Here is a 23,286-nt window from a genome sequence, read left to right as displayed (position 1 = left end):
TACTAATGATTACTACAATACTATCTCATTGATTACTGTACACGCAATAACCCTTATCCATGAGTGGCCTCCTGGCCTTGATAAGTGATGACCCCCATGTAAAAAAAAAAAAAAAAGACCCCACCCCTCCCAAATTTTTGAGTGGCCTTGTGCCTAATTTTTTGTTTTTCTGTTTTGTTTTTTGTAACAGTTCTCGAAAAATAAAAAATATATAATTCAATGTTAAAACTGACTGTCCATTTTTACACAGCAAACCATGTTGGAACAAATCTTGGCATAACAAAAGGAATGACAAACATTGGCCGCAAGTGTCTTTATTTTTGACCCCTACTTTTTTGCATGTTTATTTATTCATTTTTTTTTTTTTGCACTCCCTCCACCCCCACCCCCTTCTGGTTTTCAAATATGACACTCACCTGTTTGTTGTTTGTTTCAACTCGCCCCCCCCTTCCGTTTCTATAGCAACTGCATCTATACAATCTTTCTCTTTGTTCTGCAAAGACCCCCTACCCCTCCCTCCACAAAAAAACAAAGGGAAATAAAGAACCTCTTCAAGTAAATAATGGCTGCTTTGGGACACACGCTACAAATTTAAATGTTTTCACTTTATTTATAACTTTGTTTTTTTTTTGTTTCTGTTTTGCCACTAAAATTAATGCCTTGTAAGGGTACACCCACCCCTTCAAATGAGGTGGACCATGGCCAATTTGAAGGCATTTATGATCTTGTCTTTCAACGCCTTCTTACAAATGACCCCAAAATGATTTGTATTGTTTCAATTGACCGGATTATGGGTCGTGATGTAACGGATAAAGTACTTGGTAAAATTCAGTTGTAAACATTACACTCTCCTGGAGTTTGAAGGTTCAATCCTCAGTGTGTTTGATACTCAAAATACAATTGCGGATTACTTAGGATTTCTACACGGTCATGACTGACAGAACGAGATCATGCTACCTCCATGGACTAAATATACATTTCGCTTGATGTAACCTCCCACTTTCTTCGGGCTTATCTTGTTGAACTTGCATCTTTCTGTCAAACTCGGGAATTTGCATGGAATTTGAAACAAAACTCTTTATTTAATCCACGGGGGTAGCATGCTCTTGTTCTGTCAGCCATGACTGAGTAGAAGTATAAAGTGGAATGATAAAATTGTCGCCCTAGAAAAGATGACATGATTCCATTTCCATTCGATGAAAACCAGTTTTCTTTTTAGTTACAGACCATTTACTAGTTGGTCAGTTGTGTACAAATCCCACGAGCGATAGGAACATTCTATCGTGTCTGAAAGTGACACAATGTTCAACAAGCGAGATTCGAGATGCGCCGCTGTACAACTCCTGCTCTCTACTGATCCAAGTTATGACAACAGGACCATTGCCAGCACCCTCAAAATGCAAATCTGGACGGTTCAGTGCTTGAGGCCACAGCTCAATGAAGTTTCCGGACACGGTTATGGTCTTTGGTGTGGTTTCAAGTGAGGACCACACCATGCTATCTCATATCTTTGAAGTCGGCTTGAAAGTCAACACCAAAACGTACCTGGATGTGCTGAAGAGTGTGACAAATCCCCTGGGTGTAGCAGTAGGACTCCGTGACAGCCCACACGTCCAAGAAGACTCAGGCTTGGCTTCAGAAGGAGTGCTCCGACTTTGTACCTTTCTCTCACTGACTAATCCACCCCCACCCTCAACCTGAACCGACTGGACTACTTTATTTTGTCATACATCGGGAACATCACTGACATGATCTCCCACAACATCAAAGCCAGCATGATCACTGAGTATTCACCGAGTTCCTGCTGGCACTTGTAGAAAAGACATGTCCCCAGTTCCAGATTCGTATTGTATTGAGGCTGAAGGCGGCTACATTTAATAAATGCCAAGTCTAATAAATACATAATCAAGTTACCTGAATGGATTTTTTTTCAGTAAAAGTTTAAAAATAAATCTGTTTTCTTTAAGGCAACCAATTTATCATTCCACCCTGTACTAAAGAAAATCGCAAGTGTATTTTGCATAATATTTCGTAATAGAAATGCATAGCGATGAGTAGTCAGAATGTACAAGTAAAAGCAAGGCTTCTAAGTTTCATGTTAGAATTGTCCATAGCATAGTGGTTTAAGTGCTTGCTAAAATTCAGTTGTAAGTTACACTCTTCTAGGGGTTGAAGGTTCAATCCTAAGTGTGGACGACACTCAAAACGCAAATTACTTAAGATTTCCACCCAGTCATGGCTGATGGAGCACGGATTAAATAAAGTGTATCCGTTTGAAATTTTGTGCACATTCCAGAGTTTGAGAGTCGACAAGATTGTATGAACAACTCTGAGATGAGAATAGTAGTCCAAATAATACAAATTACTAATCTTCATCTCAAAAATTTGATTAGTTGGATAGTTTAACAACTGCACAGTTAAAGTATTTAGATTCGTTAACATCATAACATGCGTGGGTGTGTATGTGTAGTGATATTTTCCATGTTCAATTAAGAAGGAATTTTCCAGTAGAGGTTAAGCTGACATGTACAGGAAGTTGTCACATACAGGAAGTCTCCAGTGACACGTAGTGGATTTTCAGTTGTAAAGTAGTTGAAAAAAGACTTTCCTTCCCATGTGTCTTGTGTCAGGAGGAATTTCCATGGATACATCTTCTTTGCAAAGGTCTTACATTAGTAATGGAACATATTACTGCAGGACTGCTTCTCTATGTCAACTTGTCATAAACTTTCTCATAAATAATGAAATTTCATTGCATTGATTAATTTCGGTTAAAAATCATTTCATCTCATTAGCACTTGTCCTCGAGTGGTTCTTAGCCTTGATAAGTGTGTGTAGGAGGTGTTAAAACGTTTAATTAATTGGGATGGATTGTTCTCATTCCATCAGCCATGTTCAAGCAGAAGTGCTAATCTGTTATTCTTAGTTATTATCACCTGGAGTAAGGATTGAACCTTCAACCTCCAAAAGACTGTCACTTAGAACTGAAACAGTAAATCAAGATGGGTAATATTGCAATAAGGACAAGAAAACGAAAAACGTGGTAAAAAAAATAAAAGAATGAATATATAACAAATATATGTTACCAAAGGCAAGATAAGTTACTATTCATAGATAAGTTTTTTTTGTTGGTTTTTTTTTTGTTTTTTTTAACCTATTTGGAAGCATTTTATTTTACTTTGAAGCATTTTATTTTACTTTGAAGCAAAAGCAATCTCTAGTCTTAAGTTGCAACAAGGGAAAATGTTTGACATTAGACCGTCATCTGGGTAGTCTCGATAATTGTTCAAAAATCGAAAATTAAACAAAATACTAGTAGAACATTACATTTCCACATAATTGATAGCAAGAAAATAAAGTTTAAAATTGAAAATTATTTTTTATTTAAAAAAAAAAAAAATTTTAATCTGGATTATCACAAGTTTAATCAAAATAAGTAAAAGTATAAAAAAAAAAATTGAATAAATTCAATAATCATAGATCAAGTTTTTGACCTATCTATATAATATTTCTCTTTGACTTACTTTTTCTCGGAAACTACTGGGCTGATCTGGCTAAAATTTTGTATGGGTCTTTGTTATGATAAGGTGCAGTGAACTAAAGATTATGGTATCCATTAAATGCACAGTTAGGAATTAATAATAGGGATTAGTATTTAATGCAAAAATTAGCACAAATTTAACCATATTCAACCATTAAATTGGCATAAAGCACTCTTCTAAATCAACAGGCTATAATTTTTTCACGTTTTTAACAGGCTAAAAAGTCTAGTTCACTTTTATAATTAGTTTATTAAATGCAATTATAATTATATTTAATGGCAGACATGTACATACCCCCCCCCTTGTCTACAATATTATTTTTACTAAAATTTTTAAATTCTTAATATTAAGAACCAACTTTTCTGATCATAAAAAAAAATTTTTTTTAATTTTTTGTTCAATATTTACCTGGGTGTTCAGTTTTTTTATCCAATATAAAATTATGCCGTTTTTTTTTTGTTTTTTTTTTGGTGTTAATAAATGGCGTTTTTCGGAATTTTCAGCATGGATGAGGACCACTTTATGCTAAACTTATATAACAACTCTCATCTATAAATTCGGAACAGAACTGTCCGCAAGAACCCATGGCATAGTTGTTAGAGTACTTTGAAAAATCAATTGTGAAAGAGACCTTCTCCTGAAGGTTGAAGGTTCAATTCTCGGTGTGGGCGACCGAAAAATACAATTGTGAATTACTTATGACCTCAATCCAGTCATGGCTGACAAGAACCGGCTAGCCCTGTGAAGTAAATAAAGGATTCCATTCAGAATTCTATCTAAATTCCTGCATTTGACAGAAACATTCCCGAATTTGACAAGATACACCTGGAGAAGGTCGGAGGGGTTACATTAACTGAAACGTGAAAATGACACTCAAGATGAGAACAGTAGTCTGAAGAATTCAAATAATATGGAAAAATGAAAGAAAAGAAAATTTATTGCAAATGTTTTTTAGAATTGTTATTTTCAGTTTCACATCATTATTTTATGCAAGATTGTCGAGTCAGCTATTGGCCTTCGGGACAAGATCAAAGTGTAGTATCTGTTCTTCAGATGCTGCACTTCTATTTCTTGTTCTCTTTATTATTATTATAAACTGTATTTTTCATCCGTATGTACCCAGCTAAAACTTAAACATGTTCAAGTATACTTGGATTATCTACCATATTTATAAAAGTGAGAATGCGTGTGTGAGGATACTTCTCAACCTATATACTCAACAAATTTTTGATCTAAAGACTTGAAATTTGGTATAGAGGGTATTCAGACACATGGAAAATTTTTTAATCCGTTTTCATCCAGAAAAAAAGGTCTGTTAAGAGGGCAAAATTGAAAATTTGGTATTTGGAGGGGGTCATCAGATTTTTTATTTGTCAACTCTTTCACAACTGTATATGCACGGATCGTTCACATTGTTAAGAATAAGTAAGTTTAAAACTCTTTTTTAAAGATTGTGTCAAGTTGGCCTAATAGTTTTCGTACTTGGCTCATTGTCTTTAGGTGTTGGTTTCGATCTCAGCTCGATTTTACTTGCAAGAAGTGAACTGTTCAGAAAAAAAAACATAATACGCGCATGCACATGTCTCAGTTTCTTTCTTTTTTTTTTTTTTTAAATTAATTTTTTTAAGGAATTTAAAGTTACGTTTAATACCGAGCAATGCCAGGTACATTTTCCAGTTATGCTATAGAAAAATATATTAGAGTATTTGATTACTAGGATCAAATTAGGGCCAGAAAAAATAAATTATTTTTTAAAATCGTAAATGCTTGGAAATTCCAGTCAGTCAGCTGTTAATAATTTTTTTGCTTTCTAATTTTTGTTTTTCTTGCTTTTCTTTTATGCCAAACTATAATAAAGTTAGTGGATAGGTGCTTTTAACTGGAATCAATCGAAGGTGTGTCCCTTCTCTTCTTGACACTCTCATGGATATCTTCTGCTTTTAAGTAGAAACAGAATCATATTGGTCTTTCTTGGATTTCATAAATCCATTGCTTGTTCTATTTCTTGTAAAGTTGATTCTCGCCATTGCTTTCTCAAACCTGACGCTATTCTCTTTATTTACAAATCAACTATCAGACCATGTATGGAGTATTGTTGTCATATTTGAGGGTTCTTGATAAATTACAGAAACGTGTTTGTAATTTGATGGACCCCACCCTCCGTTTTTTTTTCTTTGCAACCTCTCTCTCACAAACTTGATATTGCTAGTCTCAGTCTTTTCTACAAAAACTTTATAGCATGTGTACTTTGGAATTATCTGATCTCTTCTCTGCTTCTTTTGTTCCAGCTCGTTTGACTTATTGGTCTAGTGGTTTTCATCAATTTGCTGTTTTGATACTTCATTGTAATACAGCTTTCTATGCCAGTATGTTCTACAGGCCTGCGGAACTTACTTCCTGCTGTTTTTCTCCTACCTATAGCTTTCTTTTTCAAGATTTAGATCAATAGGCATTGCTTATTTTTCTGATAATTTTGTTCGTGTTAGCTTTTTTTATGTATAAAGGAAAGTTAAATTCTCATTTTACTGACTGTTTTCCTCCTACATATAGCTTTGATCTTTTCAAGATTAAGATCAATTAACATCTTTTTTCTTTGCAATAATCATCTTCCGTTCTTATTAGCTCTTTACATCAAGTGGTTTCATGGCTTGTCTGAAGCGATTTTCACTTAAAAATAAATCCTTGACAACATCAGGTAACCCTATTAGTTCAAAAATAAATGTCAAAATGATTTGAATTTAAGTCCAAAATATCAAGGGTTTGTGATCATTTTTGGAACATAGTGGGGTATCAGTTTCATTTAGAATGGAATGCTTAAGACTGCTTTTTGACCCTCTTATATGAATTGAGCATCAGTTTTTAAGTGGCATAAGAGATTCAGGGAAGGCAGCAAGTCTGTAAGGGATAATGAGAAGTGTGGGAGGAGTAAAGAAGCCAAAAGAAGCCGTAAGGACTCTGACAGACATATGCACGGACTTGGAGTTTACATTCGTAATACCCTTCCCTTGACTAGAGAAACAAACCTAGAAACAGATGATCAAGCCTTTATGTGCTTTAGACTAAACGTGCAACACAGTATTAGCTACTATTATTTTCTCTACCGCTCTCCCTCGACTCAGGACTGCTCCATAATAAACAAAGTATCTGACAGCATAGACACGGCACTGTCCCTCGACACTAGCGCACAAATACATGTGTTTGGTGACTTTAATGTCCACCACAAAAACTGGCTTGGATTCTCTACTCACACAGATGCAGCGGGCAGCACAACCCATAGCTTCGCTATATCTCACTCCCTATCACAAATTGTTACGTTTCCAACCCGTTTCCCTGACCAGGAAGAACAACACGCATCACTTCTAGATCTGTTTTTGACCACAGTTCCCGATGACTGCATAACGAAGGCCCACAGCCCACTCGGGAACGCTGATCATGCAGTGATAATGGTTGAAATCGCCCTAAACTCTAGACCCAAAACTGAAGAGCCAGTGCTCAAAACAACGAGATATTATAATAAGGCTGACTGGGAAGCCATCAGGGAACTAATTAGAGATGCTCCATGGAAAAATATTTTCTCTCTCCCTGCTGAACAATGTGCAAACGAGACCACTGACTGGTTCAAAACTGCAATCGAAGCGCATGTTCCCATGCGGAAATTTTATAGTAAGCCCCACTCTCCCCAATGGTTTACGTCGACTTGTGCAACTGCCATTGCTCAAAAGCAGCATGCATACCGTAGGTTTAACCGACATAAGTCCAGTTCAAACAGACTGAAGTATATAGAAGCTAGAAATAACGTTAAGAAAGAAATAGCGACAGCTAAGAGAGAATTTACGGAAACCACTAAAAAGCGCATCGAAGCACAAAAACTAGGAACTAGAGACTTCTGGAAAATCTACAACAGTGTAGTAAATAATGGGCAATCAACAATTCCCCCACTAACCAACAATCACGAGGTTGTCTCCTCAGCAACCGACAAGGCTAACATGCTTGCCAGTCGGTTTGCCTCAAACTCCACACTGGACCCTTCCAACCACCCCCTACCTGACTTTCCTATGCGGACAGACGCCACACTAGACGATCTGAAAACCACCCCTGCTCAGGTGCATGCTATCATAAAAAACCTTGACACCTCAAAAGCATGTGGACCCGATCTTATCCCAGCTGTGCTATTAAAAAAGTGCTCAGCCGAAGTAGCTCCAGTTCTCTCCAAACTCTACAACAAATGTCTTAATGAAGCCTGCTTTCCGGGCTGTTGGAAAACTGCTTCTGTTGTACCAGTATTCAAGAATTCTGGCGAAAGGACAGACCCATCAAATTATCGCCCCATTAGCCTCCTCCCACTTTTTGCCAAAATATTTGAGACCATAATTAACCATGCTCTAGTCCATCATCTTACAGATGCTAAACTACTGACTGACAAACAATATGGATTTAGACAAGCCCGTTCCACAGCAGACATCCTCACTGTGATCTCTGAACGTATATACCATTCACTGGACAAAGCGGGGGAAGGAAGAGCGGTAGCTCTAGATATATCTAAGGCTTTTGACAGGGTATGGCATGAGGGTCTCCTCAGTAAAATCAGATTATACGGTATCACTGGTAGAATACTTAACATAATTAAATCCTTCTTAGATAAGAGAAAAATCCAGGTAGTCCTCGACGGTCGCACATCTAAACAATATGATATAAATGCGGGAGTGCCCCAGGGTTCTATCCTTGGACCTCTATTGTTCCTGATATTCATAAATGACCTCCCCGACAACATTGCCTCTGAGATGGGTATATATGCTGATGACACTACACTCTATGGCAGACACGACAGGAAGACGAATGAACACATTTCTAAAGAAATGGCAGAAACACTAGAGGAAGACCTCCAATCTGTAGTGGAATGGGGACAAAAGTGGTTGGTCGCGTTCAATGCTGCCAAGACTAAACTAGTCTCATTCAATAATTACAAGAAACCCTCTCTACCACCCATAGCAATGACCAACGACTCTTTATCTGAGAGTCCATCTTTCAAACTCCTTGGCCTAACGTTCACAGGAAACATGAGTTGGAACAATTACATTGAAGGCATTGCCAGGGCCGCTGCAAGAAAGGTAGGCTCTCTCTACCGTGCTAGAAAACTACTAACACCCGAAAGTATCCTGTACCTCTATAAGGCCACCATTCGCCCATGTATGGAGTATTGCTGCCACATCTGGGCTGGTGCATCTGCTACTAGTCTCTCGCTCCTTGACAAGGTTCAAAAGAGAGTCGCAAATCTGATAGGCCCTGAACTGGCATCTAAGCTTCAGCCTCTGTCCCATCGACGAAATGTTGCATCCCTCTGCCTTTTCTACAAGTATTTTAGTGGTGAATGCTCTGACGAACTGCAATCACTTGTGCCCCCACGACGCGAACACCCTCGACAAACCCGACAGGCTACTAGATCCCACCCCCACACTGTAGCGGTCCCTAGATGTAAAAGATCTTTTTACTCCAATAGTTTCTTCCCCAGAACCGCAAGACTCTGGAATTCCATTCCAGGTCCCTGCTTCCCCAACAGTACTGACATGCAGAAGTTCAAGTGTAACGTGAACCGACACCTTGCTGCCCAAATCCCTACATAGTACCCCAGTAGTTGTTGCCCCTGATAGTAGCCCCCTACACCAAAGTGGCAATTTGCCTTGTTTGGGGTGAAAATGTAATAAAAAAAAAAAAAAAAAAAAAAAAAAAGCATCAGAGTTGATTGGCCAAATAAAGAATTTTATGGATAAGGACTGTCGTTTGTCTTTAAAGATAAGTGCACAGCATGGGAACTGCACACAATTATTCGTGAGGAACTGAAGATGTGGAAGATTTGCACAAAGTTTGTCTCAAGGGTGCTCAGTGAAGATCAAAAAGAAAGACGTTGTCATGACAACAAGGAGATAGTCGAGCTGCTCAATTCAGATCCCGCAGTTCTTGATGCTTTGGCGACTTGTGATGAGACAGAGTTCCCAGTGGAAGCATGCTGACTGTCTCGGACTTAAGAAGGCTAGACGGAGCAAATCCACCCAGAAACTTATGATGATCTTTTTTTTTTTATTTTATCGCACGGGCATGATCTACATGCACTGGGTTACCACTGAACAGACAGTCAACAAGGAATACGATGTTGAGGTTTTAAAAAAGTTCATGAAAATGTTCCGTCGGAAGAGGCCAGCACACCTCAAATCAGATCAGTGACATTTCCACCAGAAGAATACACCAGTCCACAATTCTATCGTTGTCACAGACTATTTGACCAAGATAGGCATCAAGACAGTTTTTCATCTCACCTTCTCTATAGTCCAGATCTTGCTCCCTGTGACGTTTGGTTATTCCCTAAGCTCAAGGAAAACGTTAGAGGTTAGCATTATAGACCAATTGAGGAGATGAAAGAGGCTGCGATGAGTCATTGACATGCTCATACAAGATTTCCACGGGGCCTTCCAGAAGTTGTTGGAATGGTACAAGTGCATTGCAACCGAAGGAGATTACTTGGAAGGGGGCTAGAGTTTCATGTGTGTACTATCAATAAAAGTGCCCATACAAAAAAGTCTGGAAACTTATAGAAGGAACCTCGTAATTTATATAAGAGTAAGGATTTCTTTTAATTTCAGTTTTTACATAAAATTCGAAGTCGGCAGCCATTTTATTTGTAGGCTGCTGTGTCTACACATTACCAACTAAATTGCTATGAAACTTTAACAAATTTTTTATTCCGGTGTAAATTTTGTTTCGATGGTTTTGATTTATAAGATGATTGGATGTAAAACGTTCCAAAAGCTTTCAACTTTTTAATTAAACAAAGATTTACTAAGAATTTTAAAACTAGATTAAATGACTTTCTATTTGACAGTTTAAAGGGTTCAAAATTCTTGTCAAGTAAATAAATTAAAATAATTATTTGTTTCAAACTGTTAAATGACTATGACTAATCTGTTTACAATATTGTAACACTTTGAAATTTGATCATATTTTTGAAGTCATTAAACTGATGGAAAAAAATAATTTCTTGCTTAGATTAAAATCGGAAGACAAAAATCAATCTGATGTTTTTGTGCTTTTAAACCAAAGAAACACGTTCATTTTACAATAATCCTTCCCATAATGCACCTTGTCTTTAAAAGTGTCATATATAAAAGTTCAATTTATTGACAACTATTTTATTTATTTTTTTTTTTTTTGGAGAGATGTTTTAAAATTAATAATTGGAAAAATCTATCTATCTACTTATCTATAAAAGGAACTGTGTGTGCTTGTGTGATTTATTGCCCTTTGGACTCCAAAATGGCTGGACCGATTATTTTAGAAATTCACACAAATTTACTTCATGTGCCTGGGAGTGTTCTTAGATAAGTTTTGTGTTAGATAACTTCCGATAAGTACCGATAATTGAAAAAATCCAATTAATGGAAGAACAATCTGATTTTTAATCAAAGTTAACACCCTAATACAGCCTAACATCACAAATGCATTTTAGAAGTTTTATCACCACACAAGCAGAAGGATCCGGCATTTAAAATCAACGGTATGATATTTGATAAGACAGGGGTGCATTGAAAATGAATGTTTCTGTTTAGAGCACAATTGAACCATGATACTTGACTTTTTCATTTTAAACTTCAATTCAAGTCATTACATAAAAATAATTTTGTAAAATCAACTAAGTTCTCTACAGTGCAATGTAAACTACAATGTATTGTAAACTGAGTCACTGCAAGAAAGTATGTGAGCTTCCTCTAGATGCAATATGGTGGGTCTCTAACTAGAGTAATCAATCGATTGATTTGATTGACAATTTCACCGATTTTGATGACAATAAAATATGTGAAGTGTAGAACGTGTTGATCTTCATTCAGTCCTGAGCAACATCGGATTTCCCTGCAAATAATTCAATAAAGGCATATGGACGTTTTAGCAAAGTTACTGATCTAAACAGCTTGCTGTTTTGAAACTTCTCAAAAATAAACAATGGTATTTAATGTGAAAATGTAGGTCAAAACAAGAATATTCATAAACTGATTTTTACAGAAATAATTAATGAAAGTAAACTATTTTTGTAAATATAATAAGAATATCCATAAACTAATTTTGTAAAAATAAAATTTTATTTACATATTTTTTATGTTTATATATTTTTATGTTTATTTTACACATTTCTAAATATGTTAGAATTTTTAAAAAAATTTTTTTAATATATTTTTAATTTAATATTTTACATATTTTTTTAATTTTTATTTACATATTTTTTATATGTTTATTTGCAGAAACATTTTTACAGAAATAATTAATACAGAAAGTTAAATATTTCTTAAAAATATAAATTAGAATAAAAAAAAAAAGAAATTGAATGGGAAGGGTCATAAACGATTAAACACGGTTTTCAAATTAAGTAACGCAGCTTACTTCTGAAGACTTTAAAAACTGGAACTCTGTTGGGTCGATAAATATGCAAAATAACCGGAATATGTATTAAAAATGTTAATTTAATTTTGCAATAAAATTGACTGGATATCTTAAATGGTGGAAGATAAATTGTATAAATATTTTCAATTTTTAAGTAAAGATTTGAAACTAAGACAAATGGTCAAGAAAAAAAAATGTCACTAATTTTTAGAGTCATTTTAGAATCTCAAAAAATAAACTTGCAGTGAACATGAGTTTTGAAAATCTTTTATTTGTCTTAATAAGAGTATGAGAACCAGGTACACCCTAAAATGGAGTACTCTTGCCACATCTGGGCAAGAGCTGCTCGGCGTGCCCTATCCAGCCTTGATAAAGTTCAAACCCAGCTTCAAAACCTAGTCGGTGATGCTTTTTTCTATTCCATGCAACTTCTTTCCCACAGAAGAGACATTGCAAGCCTGTTTCTACTGTATCATTTTTATGGCAAGTGCTCGACTGAACTCCAATCTATGGTGCCCCCCCTTATCAAACTTACACAAAAAAAAAACTCAACTAGCTACAACCACTATATACAATTTTCACACTCTCTACCTGTGCCTAAATCTAAATGCAGATTTCATGAATAAAGCTTCTTTCCCAGAATTGCCTGCCTGTGAAACACTGTTCCACTGGTCTGCTTCCCGGTTGAATACAACATGGTAGCCTTCAAATCCAATGAAAACAAGTTCTTAATGAGCTGTCTCCATCAAATCCTACATAACTTACACCATTAACGATTACTACATTACTACCTTACATTCATTAACCCTTATCCGTGAGTGGCCTTCAGGCCTTGATAAATGATGACGCCGAAGTAAAAAAAAAAAAAAAAAAAAAAAAAAACACTTATGAAAGTGATTTAATGAATACAAATACATCCGGGTTTTTCCTCACAAAGATATGATTGGCTGGTGTAAGTCATAAATATGGACAGGTATAGCAGCCTGCGAAAGACCTTGAAAGATATGCTGAAAGCCTAAAACTTAAGCATATTACCAGTTACAACTATGAACAATCATAAGGCAATTTGCTTTACTTTACTGTATTTCTCAATTATGGTAGCCTAGACCACTCGACTACTGTAAACAAAAATGTATTCCTTTCCAGAACATATAAGAAAGTTAGAATTTTGTAAATCTAATGAACAGAGTCTTTAATATCCAAATGAAAAAATATATTTATACGTTTACGTTTAATTATTGCAACTAATTTTTAAAAAATGCTATTTAATAATGCATGGAATGACTTTTGCCTTTTTTTTTTTTTTTAATTCTGTTATTTAATTTATTTTCTTTGCTGTTTTTTATGGCGCTCTAATTTCATTTTAAATCAAATAACAAAATCATTAAATATCTGTGTTCAAGAAGGCTGTTTGTAATGTAGGATACCAGGATGCTGAACTGATGTGACATATCAACAAAAACAGACAACTGAAGATGGCATTTAAATTACAAATCTTTGTATAAATGTAAACACAGATTCCATGAACAAAACCTCTTTCCCAGAACTGCCTGCCTTTGGAACACTGTTCCGTTGGTGTGCTTCCTGGTTGAATACAACATGGTAGCCATCTAATCCAATGTAAACAAGTTCTTGTTGGGCCGTCCCTTAATCAAATCCTACCCAATTTACACCATTAACGATTACAACACTACCACCTTACATTCATTAACTCTCATCCTCGAAAGGCCTTCGAAACTTGATAAATGGTTGTTGCATAGGTTGACATTATTAGGGAGAGTTGGATGGGGACATTCATATTTACTTGATATAGCAGACATGCATATTGATGAGGGGGAGAAGAGAGAGGAGTGAGAGAGACATTTATACAGTTTACTGTCTATGGTTCTTATATATTTAGAGAGGAGGGTTATCAGTTCTTATGACATATATTTAAAGAGGAGGGTTATCAGTTCTTATGACATAGGAGGAGACAGTCATTACTTAGATGGAGAGGGGGACACATTACTTAGATAAGTTATACACAATATTCATTATAACGATGAGGGATACAAAGTTCATTAACATGGGAGGACACAAAGTTCATATTAACGATTAGTTCACATTACCTTCAATTTGGTAGAATCGACGACACAAAGACGCAGTTACAAAATATGTGTTCTTTTATTACATTCGACCGGTCGCAATGATTGATGAAATTCAGCAATTCAAAGTTGACTACATGATTAAAACGTCCTCCCTTGCTTCCAAAGGGACCCAGCTCTGATTCGATCTGGACTCGACTGCCTCCTGTCTCCAACTCTGTCTACCCATCTGTCTAATCTCCTAAAACTAGCAAACTATATTGAGAATTCATTTTCTGCTATGACGTCATGTATAGCTTCAAACACGTGCCACACACATGTGGGAAACTCATGTGGGTTAAACATGTATGGTTCGCACATGTCCAAATCATTTCTGCAGACAAAGTATTCTTCTAACCTATTTTTCGACCTAACTTATTCTTCAACATATTTAAACTTGCTATTGTTCGTTCTTCTAACTGACCTTATTTTAATTCATTTTTCATAAAAAAGAATTGAACAATCAGAATTATTTTTACTCAAACATATCTACTATTTTATATTAATTTGAACAATGCGAATTCCTTCTTGAATCTATTTCCGAACCTTGTTAACCAGGTTCGAATCTCGGTCTATCTAATGTCATTTTTACTTATCTAATGTCTTTCTTACTAACAAGAAAAACGGACCTTTCTTGTAACATGGTGTCTACAAGTAAAAAAGAAAAAAAAGTTTGTTGTGTTTTTGTTGCATACTTTTGCTTTGTTTTCTTTTAGAAAAAAAAAAAAAGGTTTACTCTCGAAATTATCAGAGACGACACTATACTATCGCAGTCATATTTAACAGTAATTCCATATTTTGAAAAATAAATGAATACACGCATATTTGTAATTTAAATGCTTTTGTTTTTCTTCATGTGCCATGCCACTTCATCATTCTGGTATTCTATATTGCTATCAGCCTTCTTAAATGTTTGCATATTTGTTTACCAGCAATGCTTCAAGCAAACTAAAATCACTAAAACTATATCCATTTGTAAAGATCATTGAAATGAAAAAACCGAGAAAATTGCTGTTTTATCAGCTCCTGCAACATAACAAAAATGTTGATTAACATAAAACACATATTTATGCATTTCATGAAAAAGTATGAAAATAATTATAAAAATAAATTCACCATAATGCACCTCGGTTTCTTTATTAACAAGTCAACCAGTTTTAATAAATTGTTAAAAAAATAAAAAATGTAAAAAAAAAATTCTTAATTTTTTTTTTACATTTTTATCATGTTTTAAAAATTTTTTGGATGAGGATTGATGACGTGCATTATTTGATCTACTGTTCTCATTTTGGATGTTATTTTCAAAACATTTCGCCGATGTAATCTCCAACTCAAATTTTGTTTTAGGTGCATCTTGTCTAAGTAATTATATTCTTTATATCGCCCACACTGAGGATTGAACCCTCAACCTCAAAATGATTGTCACTTAAAACTGATTACTACTTAGCATTTATTTATTTGCAGACTGTTATCCTCATATTCATAGTTGTTGTTGTTGTTGTTTCACCATGTTTCGGCCAACTTATCCTTTGGCCTTCTTCTTTCGGGATAGAAATGTGGAGTCTCGTATCTGTATCCCCAGTAATTACTGCCTTCTATAGTTGTTGTCTCACTACGTTTTTGGCCAACTAAACCTCTGGCCTGCTTTTGGGCAAGATTGAAACCGCTATCTTGAGACAATGCTTCGGGGCCCGTGGTGTAGTGGATAGAGCCATTGAATCTCTACGGTTCCAGGTGAGCATTGTCTGAAGATAGCGGTTTCAATCCTACCCAGAGAGAGAAACACATGATATAATGGTTTGATACCGTGGTAAACGGGAGCCTCCCCTTCCTGGACAGCAGTGAGAGAGAAAGGAATGGATAATATAATAATTTAATACAGTGAGAGGGAAGAACCTCCCCCTTCTGGGTTTACAGAGCGAGTCTGAGGAGGCTGGACAATGCCAGATAGCTTTGCTGGATTCTTGAAATTTCTAACAAAGAAACTCCATTTTGCTCACGCAACCAAATCAACATCATTAAGAAACAAATCCCAGACTTTGGCTTAGAGTTAAAAATGCCAAACTAAAATCACCCGGAACTTTAGAATCGGATCAGTCCAAGAACGCTTGAAGTAGAAAATTTTTTGTTTTCTACGCAAACACAACATTTTCTAACATTTACCCAAAATAATAATTTTTTTTTATTCAAAAAAGAACCGTCAAATTGTTTATTTTTCATGCTCGAAAATGACCTCTGCTCCTCAGTGATACTATTCCGATAACCAAAACCGGACAATGAGCTTTGACAACATGGGATGAATGTTAATTTGATGAAATGGGACACGTTGACATTTGCGGTTTTCATCAGTGTAGCTACCTTCATGCAAACAGGTACCAATTAACTGCCTGAAACCCACGAATGGCCAAAGTAGAAGATGTTCTGAGATGGAGTAAGGGGTACATATTATGAATAAATTAAGCAGGTTAATGGAAAATTCTATTAGAGATAAAATGTAGAATAAGAGCTTTGGGCCTGGATATGACGTCATGAACAGGAAGTTCAAAATGAGACGTGCTGAAGAAGAATGATTTTCCTCTTTGGTTGACTATTCAAATTCTTTTTTTCTTTCTGTCCTTGTTTACCCCATCTGTAAAAGAATGAAGCAACACAGAATTTAAGCTATTGAGCAAATTATTTTTGAGATTATTTCAGCTACAAAGAGAGAAAGTAAGATACCGAAACTGCATCTGTTACATTACTACTGTGATCACTATTTACACCTAGATGTCACTACCCAATGAACCAACTACTTCTGTGGCAGAGAGATGGACAGTTGTTTCTGTTTGATAGACAACATTGGTTAGTTGTTCAAAATGGAAGTTGGCAAGAACTTTCTAACAAGTCACTTATTACCACTATGCTACATTTATCAAGCCCAATAGCTACTCAAGGATCAAGGCTAACAAGATTGAATGATTGTAAGCAGAAATATGAGGAACACTGTGGTTGTACTAATATTGATCAATTATACGACCTATGTTTAATTACATCTGTGGCAAGCATTTGTTGACATTGGATTTGAAGATGATCAAGTTGTAATTATCAGGGAAGCAGTCCTGTGATAATATATTCTAATGGTGACAGGTCCTTGCAAAGAAGAGCTGTCCATGGAAATTTCACGTGAAGTTTGGCAGAAAGAAAAATCTTATTTTCATTGTGTCGGTAAAATAATTAGAAAAATAATTATTTCTGTAAAGAATATTGTCTACCAAAAAAGGCTTTTCTAAACATTTCTAATTTCATTTGAATTCTAACGATACTCTGTTAATACAGGTGACTTCCAAGAGAATGCTTTAAATTTATTAAATGAATTCCTGGTGTTTTAGCCGTTTTAAAATTATTTGAATTCTTTGGATTGCTGTTCTCATCTTGAGTGTCATTTTCACAATGTTTCTTTGGATTGCTGTTCTCATCTTGAGTGTCATTTTCACAATGTTTCTTTGGATTGCTGTTCTCATCTTGAGTGTCATTTTCACAATGTTTCTTTGGATTGCTGTTCTCATCTTGAGTGTCATTTTCACAATGTTTCTTTGGATTGCTCTTCTCATCTTGAGTGTCATTTTCACAATGTTTCTTTGGATTGCTGTTCTCATCTTGAGTGTCATTTTCACAATGTTTCTTTGGATTGCTCTTCTCATCTTGAGTGTCATTTTCACAATGTTTCTTTGGATTGCTGTTCTCATCTTGAGTGTCATTTTCACAATGTTTCTTTGGATTGCTCTTCTCATCTTGAGTGTCATTTTCACAATGTTTCTTTGGATTGCTGTTCTCATCTTGAGTGTCATTTTCACAATGTTTCTTTGGATTGCTGTTCTCATCTTGAGTGTCATTTTCACAATGTTTCTTTGGATTGCTCTTCTCATCTTGAGTGTCATTTTCACAATGTTTCTTTGGATTGCTGTTCTCATCTTGAGTGTCATTTTCACAATGTTTCGGTCGACTTAATCTCTGACCTTCTTCAGGTGTATCTCATCGAACTTGGAATTTGAAACGAACTTGTGAATCTTTCTGTTTAACTCAGAATTTAACCTGGAATTTGAAACGGACCCTTTGAGCATGCTCTGCCCTCGTTCCGTCAGCCATGACCAGGTAAAAGTTCTAAGTAATTCACAATTGTATTTTGAATTATGTCTGTACTAAGGATTGAACCTTCAATCTCCAGAAGAGTGTAACTTACAACTGAATTTTACCAAGAATTTTATCCAATATATCATGGATCTTTGCATCAACTATTATTCCAAAATTTATAACGATTTACTTTTTTATTATTTGTAGCAGTTTTTGCATTTGACCCAAAAGGTCAAATTTCTCGAGGTGGTCAGGATTTGATGGATGACTAATTTCAGAATTTTTGAAAGTGTTTTAAAAACAAATGGTTTACCGCTGGGAAAATGCATTGATTTCGCCCTCTTTTCTGGGCTGACTATTTTCATCTTTTTCAGCACAATTCCACCCCTTTCACACTTTTTTAAAATATTGTAAAAAAAAAAAAAAATTTTTTTTTCATAAATTAAAAATATTTTTTGAATACATTCATCATATGATTGCTTCTTTGCTTGTCTTTTATTACATAAGTCATTTTAAGTAATAATATCAAAGTAATATTCCTATATTTAGCCAGGTGTTCACCTTATTCAACCCCCGACCCCGTCAACTATCCCACCATTATGTTTACTTGTTGAACAGCAGACTCTTTTTTTTCTTTTTTTATTTTCGTCCCCGATTTCTTTATTCTCGTAAGATTACACAACAAAGATTATATAACCTAGTGAAATATTAAGCAATAAGAACGAACGGGTGAGGTGCGACTATTATAGGGGTTTCGCATGTGAACGCTTTTGTTCCTATTTTTTATTTGTTCCCTTATTAAAATAGATAATCCATTTCACTGATTAATGTCCTGTTTATTATCAACAGTAGACAGGATTAAGGGATTTCAGATTATCTTTCACAAATCCATAATTCCTTTAGCAGTTAATGATGTGATTAATTAATCTTGTCTATTCCTTGGGGACAGGCAAGAGGTGTGTAAAATTTTAAGATGACCAATACAAACCTAAGAAAATGTTTTTTTTTTTTTTGGGGGGGGGGGGGGGTCCGCTATTAATTTATAATAATGATATACAAAGTAAAGTATGTGCGTATGTTTATATTTTTGTGTATGGTTAAACTGTGAAACTAATGGATCATTATGACTTTCGTAACACAGCTTCTAAGGCATAAGGATATGTAGTGTGAGTTATATTTAGTTTAAGTGGTTCTTGTCCAGAATTCTCCCTATATTAAAAAACCAGGTAAAGAAAAATCTGTGATATACGTACCCATGATGAAATGAAAATATCATATTCCAAAAATTATGTAAATTGATCCAGTAGCTTTATTTGTAAATATGAAAATCAAATTTTCTGAGTACCTGAGGAGTGACTGTCTTACTCACCATTTTGAAAAAAAAAAAAAAAAAGAAGATAACTCAACAATAATTCAAACTTGCAAGATTTATGTTGTAATGCCTACATATTCCAATTAATTGCTTTAAAATTATTTTCTTTATATACAAATAAAACTACTTGATCAATTTAGATGGTTTTTTGGAATATGACATTTTCGTTTTGATACTGATACATACATTATACAACTTTTTACTTTATTTTTAATATGGGGGTGGGGTCTGAACATGAACAGTTTAGTTTTATGCAAAGTCCTTTGTGGAAATTTAGATACCTCGGTTTTAATCAAATTCTAATGATAGGTATAATTTTTATTTTTTTTTACTCGCGTTCACCCCTAACAAAGCATATCGCCATTTGGACATAAGGGGTACTACTTGGCACCATGCTCAGTAAAGATTAACAAGATGTTGGTTTATATTAAATTTAAACTTCTGCATATCAGTACAAGCAGAGAAGCAGGTAGCAGAAAGGGAATTCCAAAGTCCAGCTGTTTGAGGGAAGACAATATTAGAGTAGAAAGCTTTCTGTCATTTAGAGACTTCAACAGTGAAGGGGTGAGATTTTGTTGCTTAGCAAGTTTATCGAGGATATTTATGTTGACGGAGCACAAGTGCAACAAGTTCATCAGAGCACATTCCATTAAAATACTTGTAAAACAGACACACAGATGCAACATTGTGGCGATGGGACAGAGGTTGGAGCTTAGTTGACAAAGTGGGACCTATAGATTAAAAACTTTTCTAGTCCCTATCTAAGAGGAAGAGACTTGTGGTAGACACACCAGCCCAAATGGGCGAAAGGTGTCCTTGTGTGTATGTTTATATTTTTGTGCATGGTTAAACTGTGAAACTAATGAATCATTATGACTTTTGTAACATTATACATCAATTGATAAATATTTCCTAAATTGCTGTTTCTTTGGAGTATTTTTAGAGGAGCACATATTATGGACAGTTAAAAATTTAAATATTTTGATTTTGCATCAAATTTGATCTGAACAAGTAATTCCATGAATTTCAATATGTTCGAACCCCCTTAAGCTTTAGCTTATGTAATTGATTTTGATTATAATTGGTTGGAATAAAAATTCTAAACATATGGTTTAGTAATATAGAATTGAAAATTTGAATATCTACGAAGACTGGAATGGTACCATTTAAACGAGTGACTGGTTGTACTCCAGAATTTATTTTTCTATGTAGTCGCCATAATTTTTAATGCACTTTTGTGAGGAATTCCATGACGCATCTCTGCTTATATATATTTATAATAAATCAATCCATAAGGGTTTTGTCACTCAACGAAGAATCTCTCTGGACTTTAGCCATCTATCTCTGTCCCAAGCTACCTGCTGCCATGTGGGACCCATGTGTTGTATCAGGTCCTACATCCATCTTGTTCTTAGTTATTCTTAATTTCGATTGATAGAAACTATTTTTAATGTTTTTACACAAATATAATTTCTTTAATTTTTTGTTTTTTTTCTAATTAAATTCTTTTTTTTTTTTGTTATTTCGAGTCTTTATTTTTTAACAAATAAACAGAAGTTTGAATTTCTTAAAAAATGAACACCTTTATGGATATTTTATTTATTAAAATGGGCTTTAGATTTCACACTAAATTTTTTATTCCTAATTTTTTTTTTGTAAGAAACAACAAAAAAAATCAGTTAGCAATATCGATTGATAGAAATTATTATTTTTTTTTTAATAAATAGTTTTACATTTTTTATTTTTTTTGTAATTCACTTTTTTACATGTACAACTTTCAAGTCTTTGTTTTTTTAACAAACAAACTGAAGTTTGGATTTTTTTTTTAATCAATCATCTGTTACAAACAAAATATAAAGTTAAACATGATTATATTGTTAGGAAAGAAATCTCAACATGGAAGTTCACCTTTGAAAAAAATAAACATTTAGCACAAAATAATATTCTCATAATTTGATTATGAAAGTTTCAAAATGTCTGTTCAAGGTTTCTTTCTTCTAATGAAACACCATTTTTTTTTTGTATTGAAATTTTTTCTCTTTTTCTCTCCTTATAGAGAAAAGCGCAAGGAAGGAGAATTACCAGATAAAGTTTTTGTTAATCGGCGATCGGTCTTGACGTAAGTAATTTAAAATTTATATTATTTTTGTATAATATTCACATGGAATTGGCATTATGTCATATAACATATTACTATACTATAGCAGGGCCAACGTTTGTTTCCATACAGCTTCTTTTTTCCTATGCACACAAATCACATGCTAAAATATTCCTCAGTTTCCAGATTGAGTTATGTTAAAAAGAAAACTTTCATTTTAATTATTCTAATTAGCTGTAATTTGCAATTAACTCAAGTAACACATCGTTTATTAATATACTATCATTTTTACCCTCTCTCAATGTATGTTGTGTGATCACTCCAATCTTATATTCTTATTCTCTTGCTTTCTATGTGTTTTTTGTACATCTTTGTTTTTGTATATAAACAAACCAAGATAAAGAATGGAAAGAATAAAAAGATTTGACTGTCTGGTCAGGCTCCTTGCCTGGACCAATGTGACTCTCTCTCTCCAGATATCACTCCCTGATGGTAGTAGTTATGGCAGGTAGGTTGCCATAAAGTTGCTGCTTCATGGGATGATCTTGGCAAGATATATTTAACACTGTTCCTAGCATACAAGTGTACATGCTATCTAGCTTTATTTTCAATCTTTTGGTGAGTGTCTATGTTGTAGCACTGTAAACAGACTCCTCTACTGCTCTGAAGAACTGCCTTTTCAGTTTGTCAGTTAGCCTTGAAGTTCATACTGACCGCAGCTTATTCGATGCAGCTTATCTCTCCGTAGAACGTATGTTGATACCCGGTACGTAAACTCAGTGACTTCTTTCAGTGTTGTTCCATCTAGAGTTTGATCTGCCCCTCTAGAGTTTGATCTGCCTCTCTAGAGTTTGATCTGCCCCTCCACATTGAAAGTTATAAACTTTGTCTTATTCGCATTAACGGAAAAGACAATGTCATTTGCAGACTTTTCTAGCTCACGTAACAGCTGAAGTTAAGTCTGTGGGTGAGCAAAACTAAAAGCTCATTTCAACAGCTGGTCAACCCTGTCACATGACAATCAGATCAAACATGAATTCATAATTGAACTGTGAAACAGATTTTATGATTTACAAGCACAAAAGCAGAAACGAAAACTTTGTTCGATCACACAAAAGTGTTTATACCTCTGAAACTCAAGATAAAGTGAAAAGTCCCGTGGGAAAATGATGAGATAATATCAAAATGTGAGGAATTGAAAAGTATTCTACGCATCAAAATATGACGCTAAGGAAGCACATCCTTCAAGAGCTCATGTTTAACTTGTTAGAACAACAAAAGTATGTTCATAAATAGATTGAATCCAGAATGCTGGAAATAACAAATGATCATTGATGGCTTGGCAAGGATTTTAAGAGTCCATTATAAGCAAAATGGAATAGCACTACAAATAGTAATATTATTTAATCCATAGCTGTAGAGAGTGAAATATAGTGGATCAAAAAACGCTAATATCAGATTTAAAAAATATTTGACTGGCTTTTCAAACTACTTTCTCTTAATTGAAAAATCTAACCCATGCTCAATGGCTGACTCACTGGATCACTGTTTTTTCTATTACTTGTATAAAATACATATGTTCACTTAATACTAAGTAACTGTATATGATTGGATTGA

General features: G+C 34.6%; 1 protein-coding gene across 2 annotated transcripts in view; it reads left to right on the top strand.

Moving 5' to 3' along the window:
* LOC145291143 (sterol O-acyltransferase 1-like) overlaps positions 1-23,286 on the top strand; it is a 169,963-nt gene that overhangs the window by 74,892 nt on the left and 71,785 nt on the right. For both annotated transcript variants that reach the window (XM_080136660.1, XM_080136661.1), the window contains exon 4: positions 21,628-21,690. In XM_080136660.1, coding sequence (XP_079992786.1) covers positions 21,628-21,690 — 63 coding nt within the window. The remainder of the gene's footprint in view (positions 1-21,627; positions 21,691-23,286) is intronic.

The sequence above is a fragment of the Euprymna scolopes genome, chromosome 12 (assembly GCF_053919585.1).
Source record: "Euprymna scolopes isolate OS-2025 chromosome 12, ASM5391958v1, whole genome shotgun sequence".
NCBI lineage: Eukaryota > Metazoa > Mollusca > Cephalopoda > Sepiida > Sepiolidae > Euprymna > Euprymna scolopes.
The sequence above is the reverse complement of the archived record's forward strand: the minus strand, read 5'-3'. Positions and strand labels throughout refer to the sequence as shown.